The sequence below is a fragment of the Marmota marmota genome, unplaced genomic scaffold, assembly GCF_001458135.2.
Source record: "Marmota marmota marmota unplaced genomic scaffold, marMar, whole genome shotgun sequence".
Classification (NCBI taxonomy): domain Eukaryota; kingdom Metazoa; phylum Chordata; class Mammalia; order Rodentia; family Sciuridae; genus Marmota; species Marmota marmota.
In genome coordinates this window covers 748399-764958 of record NW_026000242.1, presented here as the reverse complement: position 1 = coordinate 764958, position 16560 = coordinate 748399, and the positions used below count along the sequence as shown (strand labels likewise).

Sequence of the window (16560 nt, the reverse complement as noted above, 5' to 3'; positions counted from 1 at the left end):
GCTTCAAATTTAAGGGCTTTGATCTATCACGGAGCAACTCACTGGAAGACCCAGGTTCATTTCAGAACTGAGGCACCCATGTGAAGACTAAATTTGCCTGACAATATAGGACTGCAACACATATTTGATAGAAAATTGTATTTAATGTTTATTGAGTACTACTGTGAATTATGAGAATGAATTTATTTAATCCTTATAACAATCCTATGAAATAGAGGCCACTATCAGGGTTCCACATACAATTGTAGATACAAATCAAAAAGGGGAATTGGCATTTTCAAGTATAAGTAGGAGGGCTTTTATTTTTAGCCCAGTAAGACTTTAGAAGCTATGGTATTAAGATACAATATATTCTTCTCTACTGTATGGATAGACAGGCAGATGAACAGATGGATAGTGGATGGAGAAATGTACTGAACTAATTCAGAAATAATGAAAATACAATCAGGTGCTTTGGGGCTGGAATTTTATACTGCTTCACTATCCTAAAGGATTTTAAATAGGATGAGCATTTTTATATAGAACTTTTGAAAATAGATTTATTTTAGTTAAAACTTCAGAGATTGTGAATATATTAATTTCAATGTATATTCTACATTTTTACATTGGGCACATTTAGATTAGGAAATTTAATTTGAACTCTTGTGTTCTTAGGAAATAAATAATACATAAGCTAGCTCTCTGGTATGCAAATCATAGATCGAACCCAAGGAAAACAACAGAACAGACATTTCTCTATTAACTGATTTTAAGTTTGTGAGATTTTACTTTCTGGTTTGGGAAGCTCTGTGTGTGTGGCCTTTCCTTCTTTCTCCCAAATTAAATACAATATTCTGCCCCTGTCCATGGGGCATGGGTTCCAAAAGCTCCATGTACTTTTTTCTGTCTGAAAAGTACATGGAACAAATCCCTACATTGATTATGTTCTTTTCTACATGTTTGTACATGATAAAATGTAATTTTTCCATGGTACTGAGGATTCGTGTTTGTGACAGGCTTATCATAAGCAAGTTTCAACTTACACGTGTGTGCTGTGCCTACTTTTCCCATTAGGGTGTGAGTTCCTAAAGGACTGTTTTCTTTTCCTTTTAATTCCAATTTTATGGCATTCTTTTCACATAAAGATCCTCAAATAGTATTGAACAAATGAGTTTCCCTCTGTGTGGATATCCCTAAGACCTAGGCAGACAATATCAAAGATATATCAGTTAGATATTGTAATCTGAGGTCTAAAATCATATGAATTCCAGTACTAGTACATCACTACTTATACTTGCTATATTTTTTTTTGTACAACTCTCTCAAAATTTCTGCTTTCAATTTTTTATTTGAAAGTGAGTGGAGGGATAGGCGTAGACTCTCACCAATAAAGAAATACCAGTCTCTTCTCGATCTATACCAATTCATATAAAAAATTTTGTTCTTCTATAATGAAAATCAATTTTCCTTTTATTCCAAATTCTATTTCATACCACAATTTCTTTTTTTTCTTATTTCTCTGCTGTTTGAATTCTCCATTTTTATTTACATTTATAGTTTATTATTCTGTATACAGAGAAATAATATTTTTACCCCTGGGAAGACAGAAAAATACCCCAAATTATCTACTATCAACTAAAACAGCTTCAGCAATTTGGTGTATACATTTTAGCCAGTATCACATTATATTATCCACATATCATATATACTGATCTATGTAATGGGAAAAGAAGCAATTTGCACATCTGGCCTTTTCAAACCCAATAGGCTTGAGGTTGACCTTGAAACCCATCTGGTCCAGGCAACTCCAAGATATATATTGGCCTTTGGAAAGCAGATGTCAGACTTCTTTCCTGTCAAACACAATGCCATTAGGAGATCTCAGCTGCATTCTTTGCTCTCAACATCTCTAACATTTAATAAATATATACCTCAGAAAAATCTCCATTACTATACCTCTACATCTCTTTTGTAGCCTTCTCTCCCAGTGACAACTCTCTGGGTGTGAATCTGCACTGAGGCCATTTCCTGTTTCCTCTTCTTGCTCTTTGCTGTTCCTTATGGAGGCCCAATTTTGAGCTCAGCAGGTTGCTGGTGTTCTCCTGATGTGCCTCTTCTTGCTGTGTCACTGTGTTATTTCTGTGTTCTTTTAGGCTCACCCCTGCCTTTTATAGCCTTGTGAAACTATTGGCAGTGGGGTCCCTAGGCTTTGACCTCCAGATTCTTGTTTTCTGGCAAGTAGCATCTTCTTTCCTATAGACCCCATGGGGTGGGGGACTAGGGGGCTGACACTACTTCTGCTTTACCCTTTGGGGGCAATTAACTTACTGCACGGTATTAAGTCGCACTGGGCTTTGTTAGCAGCAAACCCTGCACTATGGCTGATGCAGGAAGTTTGCTTAGTTGCTAGCAGTGTCCTTATAGCACTGGATCCTTCTAAGCTCGAATACTCAATTAAGAATCGGGATGCTTCCTCTGGTTCTTGGGAATTAAGTTTTCTTACCTATAAATCAGTGATAATTACACTTTACTCATTTATCCCATTAAGATACACTTTGTATTTGAAAGAACTTTCAAGCTAAAGATACTTCATGAATACATATTTTTACTTAAAATTGTACCTTCTCATTTAACTTGAAGCAAATTACCAGAGCATCACTTTAGAATAGATACACTATTTTTGGCAGAAACATCAGCTCATCCATGTACAAATAGGAAGTGAAAGTAGGAACATTATAACTGTGGCAATCCCTTAAAAGTCAAACATACTTAGATTAGAGCTGGATGGACCTCTATAGAAATGACCCAGAGCATACCCTCATTTTACACTGGAAACAACGGAGTTCTAAAGAGAATAAGGACTTTGCGAATGGTGAAAGTCATTCTGCTTAATTAGTGGGTAAACTGTCACTTAAATCATGTAGGTAAATGGTATGGATTCATCCAGCTCCTGGAATAGAGGAACTTAATATTCCTAAACTAGTGCTGGGCAAATTATTGCTCAATAAATATTTGTTAAAATAGTTCTTATCAATCAATATTGCACAATATTTTAAAGAAGCATATTGGTGTGCAATTTTTTAAGGATTATATTGTGAAATATGGTCTATTCTTTTTTTTTTGCATTTTAATTGATGATATCTTTATTTCTTCTTTAGGCTGTAGGCCATAAAGAAGAATTTTGATTTGAGACAAAAAGATCTGGAATTGAATTTCTATTCATCTACCCACCATTTGTATGATATTAATCAAGCTTCCATGGTGGACCTCTGTAATGGTCAATCAGCAATTTCATAGACTTTCTTAATCACTACTTATTGCCAGATTCCTCTGAGCTTTGCCTGGCTGCCAAGATCTCCTCTCATCTTCTGTGCTTGATCCATTACCAATTTTCTCCTCTGGATCTGTGAGTATTCATAATTCTGAATTCCATGGCCTTTCTCAGCCAGACTAAGTCTCAAGTGGCAATGCTGCAGGGTTGGGAATTCTGGACTCTCATCATCAGAATGGGCACCTTGACCATTATTCTGCCAATACCTTCTGCCAGAACTTGGACATCATACTTATTTATTTATTTATTAGTTCAAATCAGTTATATATGACTGTAGAAAGCTCTTCAATTCATTGTATACAAATGGAGCAGAATTTCTCACTTCTTTGGTTGTGCATGAAGTAGAGTCACACCATTTGTGTAATCATACATGTACCTAGGGTAATGATGTCCATTTCATTCCACCATCTTTCCTACCCTTTTGCCCCCTCCCCCCTCCCCTTTGCCCTATTCAAAGTTTCTCCACTCATTCCATATCCCCCTTGCCATCCCCCCACTGCCATATGGATTAGCATCCACTTATCAGAGAAAACATTCAGCTCCTGGTTTTTGAGATTGTCTTATTTTGTTTAGCATGATAGTCTCCAACTCCATCCATTTACCTGCAAATGCCATAATTTTATTCTCTTTTAATACTGAGTAATATTCCATTGTGTATATGTACCACAGTTTCTTTATCCATTTATCTGTGGAACGGCATCTAGGTTGCTTCCAGAAATATGATCTATTTTTTGAATGAGCCACTTTTCATTGATAGAATCATGTAAAGTCAGTAAGAAGTATTTTTGATTTGTATTTATTAGTACATTTTCCTATTGCATGGCCATAATTTCCAAGCTATTCTGTATTTCCTAATGATAGTGAGTAAATCAGATTTAGGGTTTTGCTAGTGAATAATTCTAAATACACAAAGGGAAACAAAAGAAATTTAAGACTGTAAATACTTAATCCTCCCATTATAGAGTATTTTTTGTTTTGTGATATCCCTGATGGGAACATATATTTCCAAAGAATAATATGAGGCAAAGAAATTCTTGGTTAAAACAGGACTTTGCTTCTAAATTCCAGTTTGGATCCTTGGCCTTAGGAATTTAAGAAAGAACTATAATCTATGTTAGGGACACTAAGTGGTTGTTTTTCACTCTAGACCTCCCTTTACTCTCAATTTGATTTTCTATGTGAATGGGTACATGGAAGGGGGTGGGAAAATTTCTCCCAGAGTGATGCTATCTTATCTTCCACATTTGAAGCAGAAGGGTGAAGGGTAGAGGGTGTGTTATGGGGAAAAGCAAGAGAAAAAAAATTAAAGCAGCAAACGCCAAGTCTTGGGGGAGGGCAGATCCAGTTTACCAGCTCTCTCAACACTTGAGTGGGAGGAGTAGATTAGAAGAGACCACCTTCAACTGATATCCAACATTCAATTAATCCCTTTGCTTATAACAGTGGACTTTTTAATTCCTGTGAAGGGTCGTAACATTCTCTGCAATCTGACAAAAATATTTGTTAGTTTCTCCTTTGGGGAGGGGTGTGGGGATTCTGTAGGAGAGGTAATTCTATTCTCTTTTAATGTTGAGTAATATTCTATTTTTTTGTATATATATATATATATATATATATATATATATATATATACACACACACACACATTTTTTTTTCCTGTTCAAAGCATTTAGGTCAGCTTCAAACACAGTATCCCACGATAGAACATATTCCCAAAGAATTTGCTGTTTGCTCATTTAAACCACCTAGATTACAAAAAAAAATTCATAAAATTTATCAATAGTTTGATTTTTTAATGCTTCTAAAATACATATCTGAGAGATGCAGCAAAGGGAATTTAGAATTAAAATAAGAATAGTATGATTTTTTCTTTTGATGATAAAATTAAGAGGATCTGCTCATTTAGAATTCAAATAGCAGCATGTGTGACTTCAAAAAATAATTCCCTTTGCATTTTACATTTAAGAAAGTGTAAATTAATTCTAAATTTCCCATGAACACCACTGTCATTTCCTTCTGACCTCTCAGCACTTGGCATAAAAATCCCAGGCTGGTGTGGTTCAAAAATCAATGGGCTGACAAATGTCCATATTTCTGTTACCCATCACAGAAGAAAAAAAAATGATAGGTATTATTGTAGAGCCTTGATTTTAAATATTTAGCAGAGTAGAATTTCAAAAATGCTTTATATAATGTTAAAATAGAGGACATAATATGGGTACAAAAATGCAAAAGGTACAAATCTATTGAGATTTAAATAATCCTCTTCTCTCCTATCTGAACCCTATTCACCCAAGCTTAGGCAAACGCAAGTCACTGTGAATTTATTTCAGAGGTCAAAATTTGTCTGTTTTAAAGTCNTATATATATATATATATATATGAGTTTCTTTATCCGTTCATCCATTGAAGGGCATCTAAGTTGGTTCTACAGTTAAGCTACTGTGAATTGAGCTGCTATAAATATTGATGTGGCTGCATCACTATAGTATACTGATTTTAAATCCTTTGGATATAGACCAAGGAGGGGTGTAGCTGGGTCAAGTGGTGATTCCATTCCAAGTTTTCTGAGGAATCTCTATACTCCTTTCCATAATGGTTGTGTTACAGTTAAAGCTTTGTCCCAGGGTTTCATAAACTGACTTCCAGACCACTCACGTATAATCGAATCAAGCCTTTATTGAAGCACACCAGTGGCGGCTGACCAGAACATAAAGCTGTTCCCCTGATCAGCCCCGAACAATTGCAAGGGCATTCCTTATAAGCCTGAAAATTGCAAAAGGGATGTTCGGGGGGTCTAGCCAATGCAAGCAAGCCAGGTTACAGAAGCGGGACAGTGCAGTCAAGCGGAGGGAAGCCTAACCAATCACAATTAGCCCAGTCACCCCAGTTACAGAAACAGAGCCCCGTTACCCTACTTACAGAAACAATGCCCCATTAGGTAGTTCCAGTTCTTAAAGGTTTCTATAGCAAAAGGAAAAGAACATCTTGCCCCAGTCATGACTCTTCTACTTGGCATGGTTGTTTTACAGGATGAAGTCATAAAACAAAATGGAGTCACATTTGCTCCTACTATCACAGTTGCACCAATTTGTAGTGCCACCAACAATATATGAGTGTGTCTTTTCCCCCACACCCTTGCCAACAGTTATTGTTGCTTGTATTCTTGATAATTGCCATTCTGACTGGAGTGAGATGAAATCTGAGAGTAGTTTTTATTTTCATTTATCTAATTGCTAGAAATGTTGGACTTTTTTTTCATATATTTGTTGATTTATTATGTGCCTTCTTCTGAGAGGTGTCTGTTCAGTTCCTTAGTCCATTTATTGACTGATTTATTTGTGTCTTTTTGGTGTTAAGTTTTTTTTGAGTTCTTTATATATCCTGGAAATTAGTGCTTTATCTGATGTGTGTGTAGAAAAGAGGGTTAAACGGATGGAGGTGGAGAATATCATGCTAAGCCAAGTAAGCCAATTCCCAAAAAACTCAGGCCCAGTGTTCTCTCTGGTAAGTGGTGCTGATCCATAATAGGGTGAGGAAGCATAGGAAGAATGGAGGAACTTTGGATTGGGCAAAGGGGAGGGGGCATGAGGGTAGGCAAGATGGTGGAATGAGATGGACATCATTACTCTAGGTACATGTATGATTGCACAAATTGTGCGACTGCATCGTGTACATCCAGAGAAATGAAAAGTTGTGCTTCATGTGTGTACAATGAAATGAAATTCATTCTGCTGTCATGTATAACTAGAGAATAAAAAAGAAAGAAACAGGGAGGTTGAGGCTTAATTTGTTTTTCTCAGGCTGGGGAGATAATGATGCATAGTATTTAAGAGCACATGTGTGGGACTTCACAGCAGCATGACAATAAATTTACAAGAATTTTCTCTTTAAAAATAAAAAGGCAATTCTATAGCCAGCTTTAGCACCAGAGACCTTGGGGCTTCAGCACAAAAACTGGTAGGTGAAGTGAAATTGGTACACGGCATACCTAGTGCAGTGTCTAGCATATAATAATAAGCAAGTAGTAAATGTGTTTGAAGTAGAATAATTAAAGAGAAAAAAGAAGGAAGGGAAAAAAGGATGAAAGGAAAGAAGGAAGGAAGTGAAGCAGACTACCTTTTAAATTAAAAAGCAACTTCCTGATAGTTGCTTTTCTGCATCCTAAAGTTCTTCATCCTGAGGACAGAACCAAAGAAATGAAGACTGACGTATTTTCTGCTTAAGCATAACTGAATTTATATATGTATAAACCTGCCTTTAGTTTGTGTTAATTGTATCCATTTCTTGGGACTAGCAGATAAGAAATCTCATTTTGTTTCTCCCCAGTTTAATTGAACTACATAAAATTCAGTTTTCCTTTTTTTGCTTTTTTCTCAAGTGGAAAGGCATCTGGTTATCAGGAATCCAAGCAGGCTCCCTGGTTGGGCTGCCAATAATGGAAGGAAAGAAAAATGAAAAAAAAATAAGAAGGGGGAGGGAGGGGAAGGATATGTGAGATTTATGAGATTGAAAGGAGTCTCAGAATTTGAAGGAGGATGATACAGTGAAGAGGACCAGAGGGTAAAATATTCTGGGAGATGAAAGGGGTTTGTCTGGGTTTGTGGAAATGGATGAAGGCACTGTCAAGGGATCAGAATTGTGGAAGGAGATTCAAGATCTCTAGAAACCTGCCAGAAGAGAAATGTAATAGAAGGTAATGGCAGTAGGATTGTTCTGAAGTTGAGGTCATATCAGGTGAAAAGGTGATTGCAGGTATCTGCTTAATGATGCTTATCATATAGAAATTCTACTCCTGGGGGTATGTGTGTCCATATGTATCTGACAGAATTGTGTGTGTATACAAATCTAAATGTGCATCCAAAAGAAAATATAAATAATATACACTATATGCTTGCCAAGTGAAATTTCATAAATATACAGTGTTTATATCTGCACCTATATTCAAAAACATGTATTCCAGAAATTTATTGCAACACTAATTTTAATAGACAAAAGTTGAAAAATTTTAAATGTCTAACCACTGAGTGAAAATAAATTGTTGCAAATTCACACAATGAAATGCTGTACAGAAATTATAACAGAAGCTCTACAACTACATGTAAAATGATTTAGGTTATCATTTGGACCCACCGATTTATGTTTGTTAAGGTTTAATAGAAGAAGTAAAGCATCTATTAATTATATAGACCAGAGGATTTTGATTAGGAACAATTTTGCCTTATAGGGGTAATTTGGCAATATCTGGAGATATAGTTGAGGTCACAGGAATTGGAATCTACTGACTGTAGGTCAGGGATACTGAGGAACTCCCACAATGCACAGAACTGACCTTTATGACAAGGCCTATTTTTGTCCAAAAGGTTAATAGTGCTGAGGTGGAAAACTCCTTTCCTAGATATGTGGACTAAATAGTGCATACTGTCTTGATTTGGAATAGGTCCCCCAAATGGTCAAAGTAGTTCTTGAAGAAATATAACAAAACTGGAAGACTCTTAACATCAGATGTGAAAATTGACTTTGGAACTATAGTCATTTAGAGTGTAGTATTTGTATCATGCTAAACAAATAGAAAAATGGAAGAGAATAAAGCATAAATAAACTGAAACACAGTCATTCAACAAAGATGACCTACAGTAAAAAAAGAGAGTTTTCTTCAATAAATTATTTTCATTTATTTGAATACTCAGATGAAAAAATAATCCTGATGCTATTTCACAAGTATAGCTATTTCACAAGTATACATCAAAAAATTAAATATACATGGACTGAGGATACAAACGTGGCAGTCTTTATAATATTAAGTAAACAAAAATTCATGAGAACCAAACAACACAAGAGTCTAAACATAGACATGATACATTGGATTGAAATTATTATATTTTAAAAGATAAAATTTGTAGCTAATATTCTTTGATCATGAAGTAATAGAGTACAAAAGCAAATTATTATAAAGAAATTATAGGGCTGGGGATGTGGCTCAAGCGGTAGCGCGCTCGCCTGGCGTACCTGTGGCCCGGGTTCAATCCTCAGCACCACATACAAACAAAGATGTTGTGTCCGCTGAAAACTAAAAAAAATTAAATAAATAAATATTAAAAATTCTCTCTCTCTCTCTCTTTAAAAAAAAAGAAATTATAATAGTTGTAAACTTATACCAAATTTCTACAAAAAATATTTACTAAATGAGGCAAAAAAATCCTGATGTCATATCTAAAATATCCGTATGTCATACCTAAAGTAAAATTAATTCCAAATGAAGTAAAGGAAAAATACTCAAAAAACTAGATATTATTTGAATGAAGACTAATAAATATTTGGTGTAAGAAAAAACTTAAGCAAAATACCAATGTCAAAAACAGTACAGGAATAGGTTGATAAAATTTCCTAGATCATAAAAAAGCAACAGAAGCAAAGAAATTTAAATTTGAAAACATATTTTACCTTACAGAAGAAATTAATTAATAATTTAAGTTGTAAATATTCAGACAAAGCAATAAAAGGCTATTAGCTCAACAGAAAAAAAATGAAAAAAATTCCTGAAAGTTAATTCACAAAAGAAGATATAGTTTTGTAATATAAGTGTTCATTAACATTTGAAAAAGCAATAAAAATTATGAGAGCACTAAAATATGATTATTTTTATACAGTTGGGAAATCATTATGTATCTATAGATGCTTCTTTGGGAAAAGGGAGTGTGAGACTCTAAACAACAACAACAAAGCTGGGAATTTGCATCTTGTAGCTCTGTATAGAAAGATGATGGGAAAGAGTAACATAGGGGTTCTCGACAATTTTAATTGAGAGGAAGCCATTGTGAGTATCTCTTCATCACTGGTGAGGGACAGGTAAGTCCCACTTCCCTCCTCTGAGGTTTAAAATTAGTTCCAGGCAGACTTGAACTATCCCAGGAGAGTGCAAATAAGAAACAGGTAGGGAGATGTGCAGCCTATGAAAAAGCTTTCATTGGCTCTTCCTGTTCTGTGCTCATCAAGGGAACCTGGAAACCCACAAGTAATCTTGTCCCCTGAGACTACAGGTCAAGTTCATTCTTTGCCATTTAGCCTGGTGGGTTTGCATTCTCTGCACTTCAGTGGTTTGGTTTGGTTAGAAATGGACCCATCTTTCTCAACACAGTGCATGTGTTTTTGGAGTGACAGCATGCAAAGTAGAGGCTGTGCATGTGGAGAGGGGAATGTAGAGAGGGGAAAACTGTAGGAGAAACTCAGACAAGTTTGACAACTGCAATGAGCCATGTCCTGTGGGGTGAGTTCTTATAAATGGAGCTTTCACTTACTTCCCCTGATTTCCATCCCTTGTTTACCTTCACATTTCATGCACTGAGATGTTACTTGGATATTGCTAGACTTCACCCTCATTTTAGTGATCTAGTCTTTCTTGATAAAAGATAGAAAGATAGATGAATGGATTGGCACAGCAATTGGGTGGCTCCAAGTATCTATTGCGTTGTTACAGAAGACAAGAAAGTCAAATTTTAGTCCCTCCTCCCCCACAGGCCAGGCTGAGATTGCTTTCTTGTGTCTTGGCCCTCAGCCTACCTTGGACTTCATCTGATGAACACTTGCATGTTTCATCAAATCTGAAAATGAAGTTATCCTGGTGATTAAGTCATGTTGATTCAGTAAATATTTCAGAGTTACACATTTTTCTTCACTGTTGAAGTCCTGACATTCATGTTGGTGGTTATAATAGTTCTGCTTCCACTATTTATACCATATTTAGCTTTCATGTTGCTTAAGCTATGTTCCTTGGAGACAGAATACATTTTATCTCATCTCTGCTAAGAGCAGATCCGGTTTCTACGTAACGGAAACTAGTTTATTAGGTTTGACTCAAAAGAATTTGTAACTATCATAAACTCTAGACAATGTTTTGTATTAAGCAAAAAAAAAAAACAATTTCTGCATTAGTTGTAAAAAAATAACACTTTTTCTTGACATCCAGCTGATGTAGACTCCCTCTGCTCACATAGATTTTGCTTTTTCTGTCTCAGGTGTTAAATACAAAAAATAGACTTGGTAGAGTTGTCTTCTTGTATGACAGCATTGTCTGGGTTTATTAGTAGTCTTTGTCTCTATTTCCCCATGAAACTTGGAGAGAAAACAGAACCTGCTAGTTAGAATCCAAACCACTTGCAAGACATTCTGCCTGGGGTACTCTCCCTGTTTAATCACCTATCTTTGAATGAGCCACAAGCTTCTGAATATGATGGCATGTCTAACATAGGAACATTGTCTGTTGCTACTACAGTGTGTCATGTGATGGACTGTGATCAATAAATGACACAATGACATAGCAACAGGAGAGTGATTCTCCTTCTGGCTTTGAAGAAGGTGCTGCAATAATTTGAGAAGGCCAGGTGGCTAAGACCTCTTAGAACCTGGGGTGGCTTTTAGAAGCCTAAATTGCTGTGCCCTGCTGAAACCATCAAAAAAATCTAGACCACGTCCTAAACTGCAAAGACTTAAATTATGACAATTACTTTAAAAAGCTGGGAATAGGATCCTGAGCCTCACAGGAGATTGCATCCTAGTTAATACCTGGAGACCATGAGATCCATCACTAAATGACATGACTAGCAAACAGGATAAAAAAATAAATTTATATGATTTATGTCATTAAGTGGGCTGTAATTAATTTATAATTCATCAAAAGAAATCTAATAGAATGATTTTTCTCTTTTCTTCCTCTTATGTATTTGTGTGTATCTGTATGTGTGCACATGGATGTGACAGAGATGATAGATCATCCCAACACAATTACCAAAGCTTTACCACAAACAAAGTTCACTGGAACTCTGGAATATTTCAAGATGGATTGTAAAATTCCCACATGGAGAACGGATTCTCAGTTCTCAATGAAATGCTAAAGGCTGGATGCTCTTCATGTGTCCACTGGGAGAGTGACTAAGAGTAAGAAATGTCAAACAGGAGCCTTGTGACAACGTTCTTCCTCACGGGACTTCCCCATGCTCCAGCACTGGACACCATGCTCTTTGGCCTCTTCCTGGTCATTTACATTCTCACTGTGCTGGGGAACCTCCTTATCCTGCTGGTGATCAGGATGGATTCCCACCTCCACACCCCCATGTACTACTTCCTCACCAACCTGTCCTTCATTGACATGTGGTTCTCCACTGTCACAGTGCCCAAAATGCTGATGACCCTGGCCACCCCAGGTGGTGGGGCCATCTCCTTCCATAGCTGTGTGGCCCAGCTCTATTCCTTCCACTTCCTGGGGAGCACCGAGTGTTTCCTCTACACTGTCATGTCCTATGATCGCTACCTGGCCATCAGTTACCCGCTCAGGTACTCCAGCATGATGAGGGGGAGAGTGTGTGCCCTCCTGGCTGCGGGCACCTGGCTCAGTGGCTCCTTGCACTCTGCGGTCCAGACCACCCTGACGTTCCGCTTGCCCTACTGTGGGTCCAACCAGGTCCAGCATTACTTCTGTGATGCTCCACCCATCCTTAAGCTGGCCTGTGAGGACACCTCAGCCAATGAGATGGTCATCTTTGTGAACATTGGGGTGGTGGCCTCGGGCTGCTTTCTGCTGATAGTGCTGTCCTATGTGTCCATTGTCTGCTCCATCCTGAGGATCCGCACCTCAGAGGGCAGACACAGAGCCTTTCAGACCTGCGCCTCCCACTGCATCGTGGTCCTTTGTTTCTTTGTGCCTTGTGTTTTCATCTACCTGAGACCTGGCTCCAGGGACGTCATGGATGGGGTTGTGGCTGTTTTCTACACTGTGCTAACACCTCTTCTTAACCCTGTTGTGTACACCCTGAGGAACAAGGAGGTTAAGAAAGCTCTGTTGAAGCTGAAGGACAAAGTGGCCTATTCTCAGAGCCAGTAAATGCTACGAAGTAAAAACATTCACTTTTTCAAAATCACTACTCTACTTTAGTTGTAAAAGATCATGTTTTTCTGTGGCTATAGCTGTTCAAATCTTTTTAAGTCTTCCCTGCTTTGTGTTTGTCTCTTTTTATAAGACTCCAAATATACACTCAAAAGGAAGGCTTACAATATGTTAAGTTATGTTTCCTAAGGATAATTCCTTATTGCTATGTATGTATGTATATATTTTTATCTTTATTAAAAATATGATTTATGGAAATAATATATTTAGTAGGCAAAAATAGGAAACCAAGGGGTTGGGGTTGTAGCTCATAGTTAGAGTGCTTGACTAGTGCGGATGAGGCACTGGGTTCAATCCTCGGCACCACATAAGAATAAATAAATAAAAATAAAGTAATTGTGTCCACCCAGAACTAAATAAAAAAAATAAGAAACTAAGTACTCATCCAAAATTGAAATAAAACTAAGATGTTGAATATTCATATATGGATTTATATACAGCAACAATAGTGTATGATCTGTAACTGTAAAATGATGTAAGAAATTATCATTTCTGGCAGTTAGATATCTATTCTACATCTAGAGCCATGGCTTCCAAGACAGGCAATATTGCCTCACCAGGATCATTTGGCAAGTCATGGAGGTATTTATGAATGTCATAGGTACTGGCACCTGGTATTCAGAAGTCAGGGAATTAATTAGTTTATTTTGCAGTGCACAAGGTTACTCCAGAAAAACACTTTTCTTTCCTGAAAGATAAACAATACTGAGGTTAAGAAACCTTTATCAGGATATAAATGTAAGTAAGACTCTGACAATAGAATTAACAAAACACTTTTGAGAAAAATACAAAACTGCTGAAGAAGTGGAGAAGTATAATGTGCTAATAGATTTGGGACTCAGTATTTTAAAATTTCAGTTCTCCTCAAACTGTTCTATAGATCCACTAAAATTCCACATAAAATTCCAGCATTTTATTCTATTGATACAAATGTGTGTATCCTAAAGTATGTGTAGACAAGGTTTGGTCATGATAATCTTGAAGAAACAACACAAAATGGAGTGATTCATAAACTAGATATAAAAACTCACTATGGCTCTATAGTTATTCAGAGACAATTGCATTTTCATGATTCTAGACCAGTAAAAATGTGACAGAAGAGAGAATAAAGATATAGACAGATAAATATTCATATGAGGAAGCTATCTTGTGCACAGTAGAGAAAGGCGGACTTCTTCAATAAGTTATTTTGAGATATTTGGGTTTTGAGATATTATGCAAAGAAAAAATGAATCTTGGCCCAATATTGCATTACAAGTTTTAGAGGATTTTTTGTTTTTGTTGATTACCATATAAAAATTAGTACTACAGAGAAAATATGAAAAAAGAAAACAATTGGGAATATCATTTGAGAATTTAAATTAAATTTCTAAAATCATGACAATAATTAAGCAACTACAGCTATTATCCCAAGTTATATATACAATTAAAATCTTATATCACATCAGAAGTAAAACTAACTCCAAGGGTACTGAAGATTTAAATGAGGGGGGAAATTATCTAAACCATTAAAATATTACATAGCTGAAAATTAATAGACCTTTTATGTAAGAAAATACATTTTTAAAGTGAAATATCAAGATCAGAAACCATATTAGAAACAATTGAAAAAATTTCCGGCATTAAAAATATATATGCATGTATATAAACAAACAAAAAGTACTTCAGAAAAGAAATATTAAAGCCATATTTTACATTGCAATAAAACATGAATTAATATCCTAAATTTATAAGAGATCAGACAAATAAATAAAACTATTACCTCAAAAGAAAGATAGTAAATAAAATTCCTGAAGTATTAATTCATAAAAGAGGATATAATTTTGTAATATAAGTGTTCATTAATGCTTGTAAAAGCAATGAATGACATCAATAAAATCTATTACCTACACAATTGGAAATCATTCTGTATTTTAGGTATTTCTTTGGGAAAAGGGAGTGTGAGACCCTAAACAACAACAACAACTAAGTTGGGAATTTGCATCTTGTAGCTCTGTATAGAAAGATGGTGGGAAAGAGTAACATCCACCAGGAGAGTGCTAACAAGTAAAGCTCATAGGGACTCTGAACAATTTTAATTGAGAGGAAGCCATTGTGAGTATCTCTTCATCACTGATGAGGGACAGGTAAGTCTCATTTCCCTCCTCTGAGGTATAAAAACTAGTTCCAGGCAGACTTGAACTATCCCAGGAGAGTGCAAATAAGAAACAGGTAGGGAGTTGTGCAGCCTATGAAAAAACTTTCATTGGGCTCTTCCTGTTGTTTTGTGCTCATCAAGGGAACCTGGAAACCCACAAGTAATCCTGTCCCCTGAGACTCCAGGTCAAGTTCATGTTTGCCATTTAGCCTGGTTGGTTTGCATTCTCTGCACTTCAGTGGTTTGGTTTGGTTAAAAATGGACCCATCTTTCTCAACATAGTGCATGTGTTCTTGGAATGACAATTTGCAAAGTAGAGGCTGTGCATGTGGAGAGGGGAATGTAGAGAGGGGAAAACTATAGGAGAAACTCAGGCAAGTCTGACAACTGCAATGAGCCATGTCCTATGGGGTGAGTTCTTACAAATGGAGCTTTCACTTACTTCTCCTGATTTCCATCCCTTGTTTACCTACACATTTCATGCACTGAGATGTTACCTGGACATTGCTAGACTTCACCCTCATTTTAGTGATCTAGTCTTTCTTGATAAAAGATAGAAAGATAGATGAATGGATTGGCACAGCAATTGGGTGGCTCCAAGTATCTATTGCGTTGTTACAGAAGACAAGAAAGTCAAATTTTAGTCCCTCCTCCCCCACAGGCCAGGCTGAGATTGCTTCCTTGTGTCTTGGCCCTCAGCCTACCTTGGACTTCATCTTATGAACATTTGCATGTTTCATCAAATCTGAAAATGAAGTTATCCTGGTGATTAAGTCATGTTGGTTCAGTAGAAATTTCCTCATTGTTGAGTTTGGTTTTGGTGATTACAATAATTCTGTCTCTGCTACTTATTCTTGTATTTGAAAAAAAAAACCAAACAGCTTGCAAGTTATTTAAGCTATATTTCCTGGTGAATGAAAACATTTTTGCTAAGAGCACATTATATATTCTCTCTAATGGTGAACTGGTTTTATGGTACTCTACTACAGAAGAATTAGTAACTATCTTTATTTTAATGATATTAGTATTATACTATTGTAAATACATTTTTTATGAATTAGTAATAAGAAATAATATTGTCATAATTGATAGGAGGCCATAATTTGTATTAAGTGTAAACCACCTCTGCCTAAATTTCAGTTGTACAGAATCCCAACTTTTCTTGACATCAAAC

General features: G+C 36.2%; 1 protein-coding gene across 1 annotated transcript; it reads left to right on the top strand.

The window, feature by feature from the left end:
* The first annotated feature begins 12250 nt into the window (after window positions 1–12250).
* LOC107145965 (olfactory receptor 10G9) lies at window positions 12251–13186 on the top strand. The gene has a single exon (XM_015490026.1). The coding sequence runs from the start codon at window positions 12251–12253 to the stop codon at window positions 13184–13186; it is 936 nt and encodes a 311-aa protein (XP_015345512.1).
* Window positions 13187–16560: the final 3374 nt, after the last annotated feature.

Excerpts from the sequence above, each read along its gene's own strand:
- LOC107145965 (XM_015490026.1), top strand. The coding sequence starts at position 12,251 with ATGTCAAACAGGAGCCTTGTGACAACGTTCTTCCTCACGGGACTTCCC.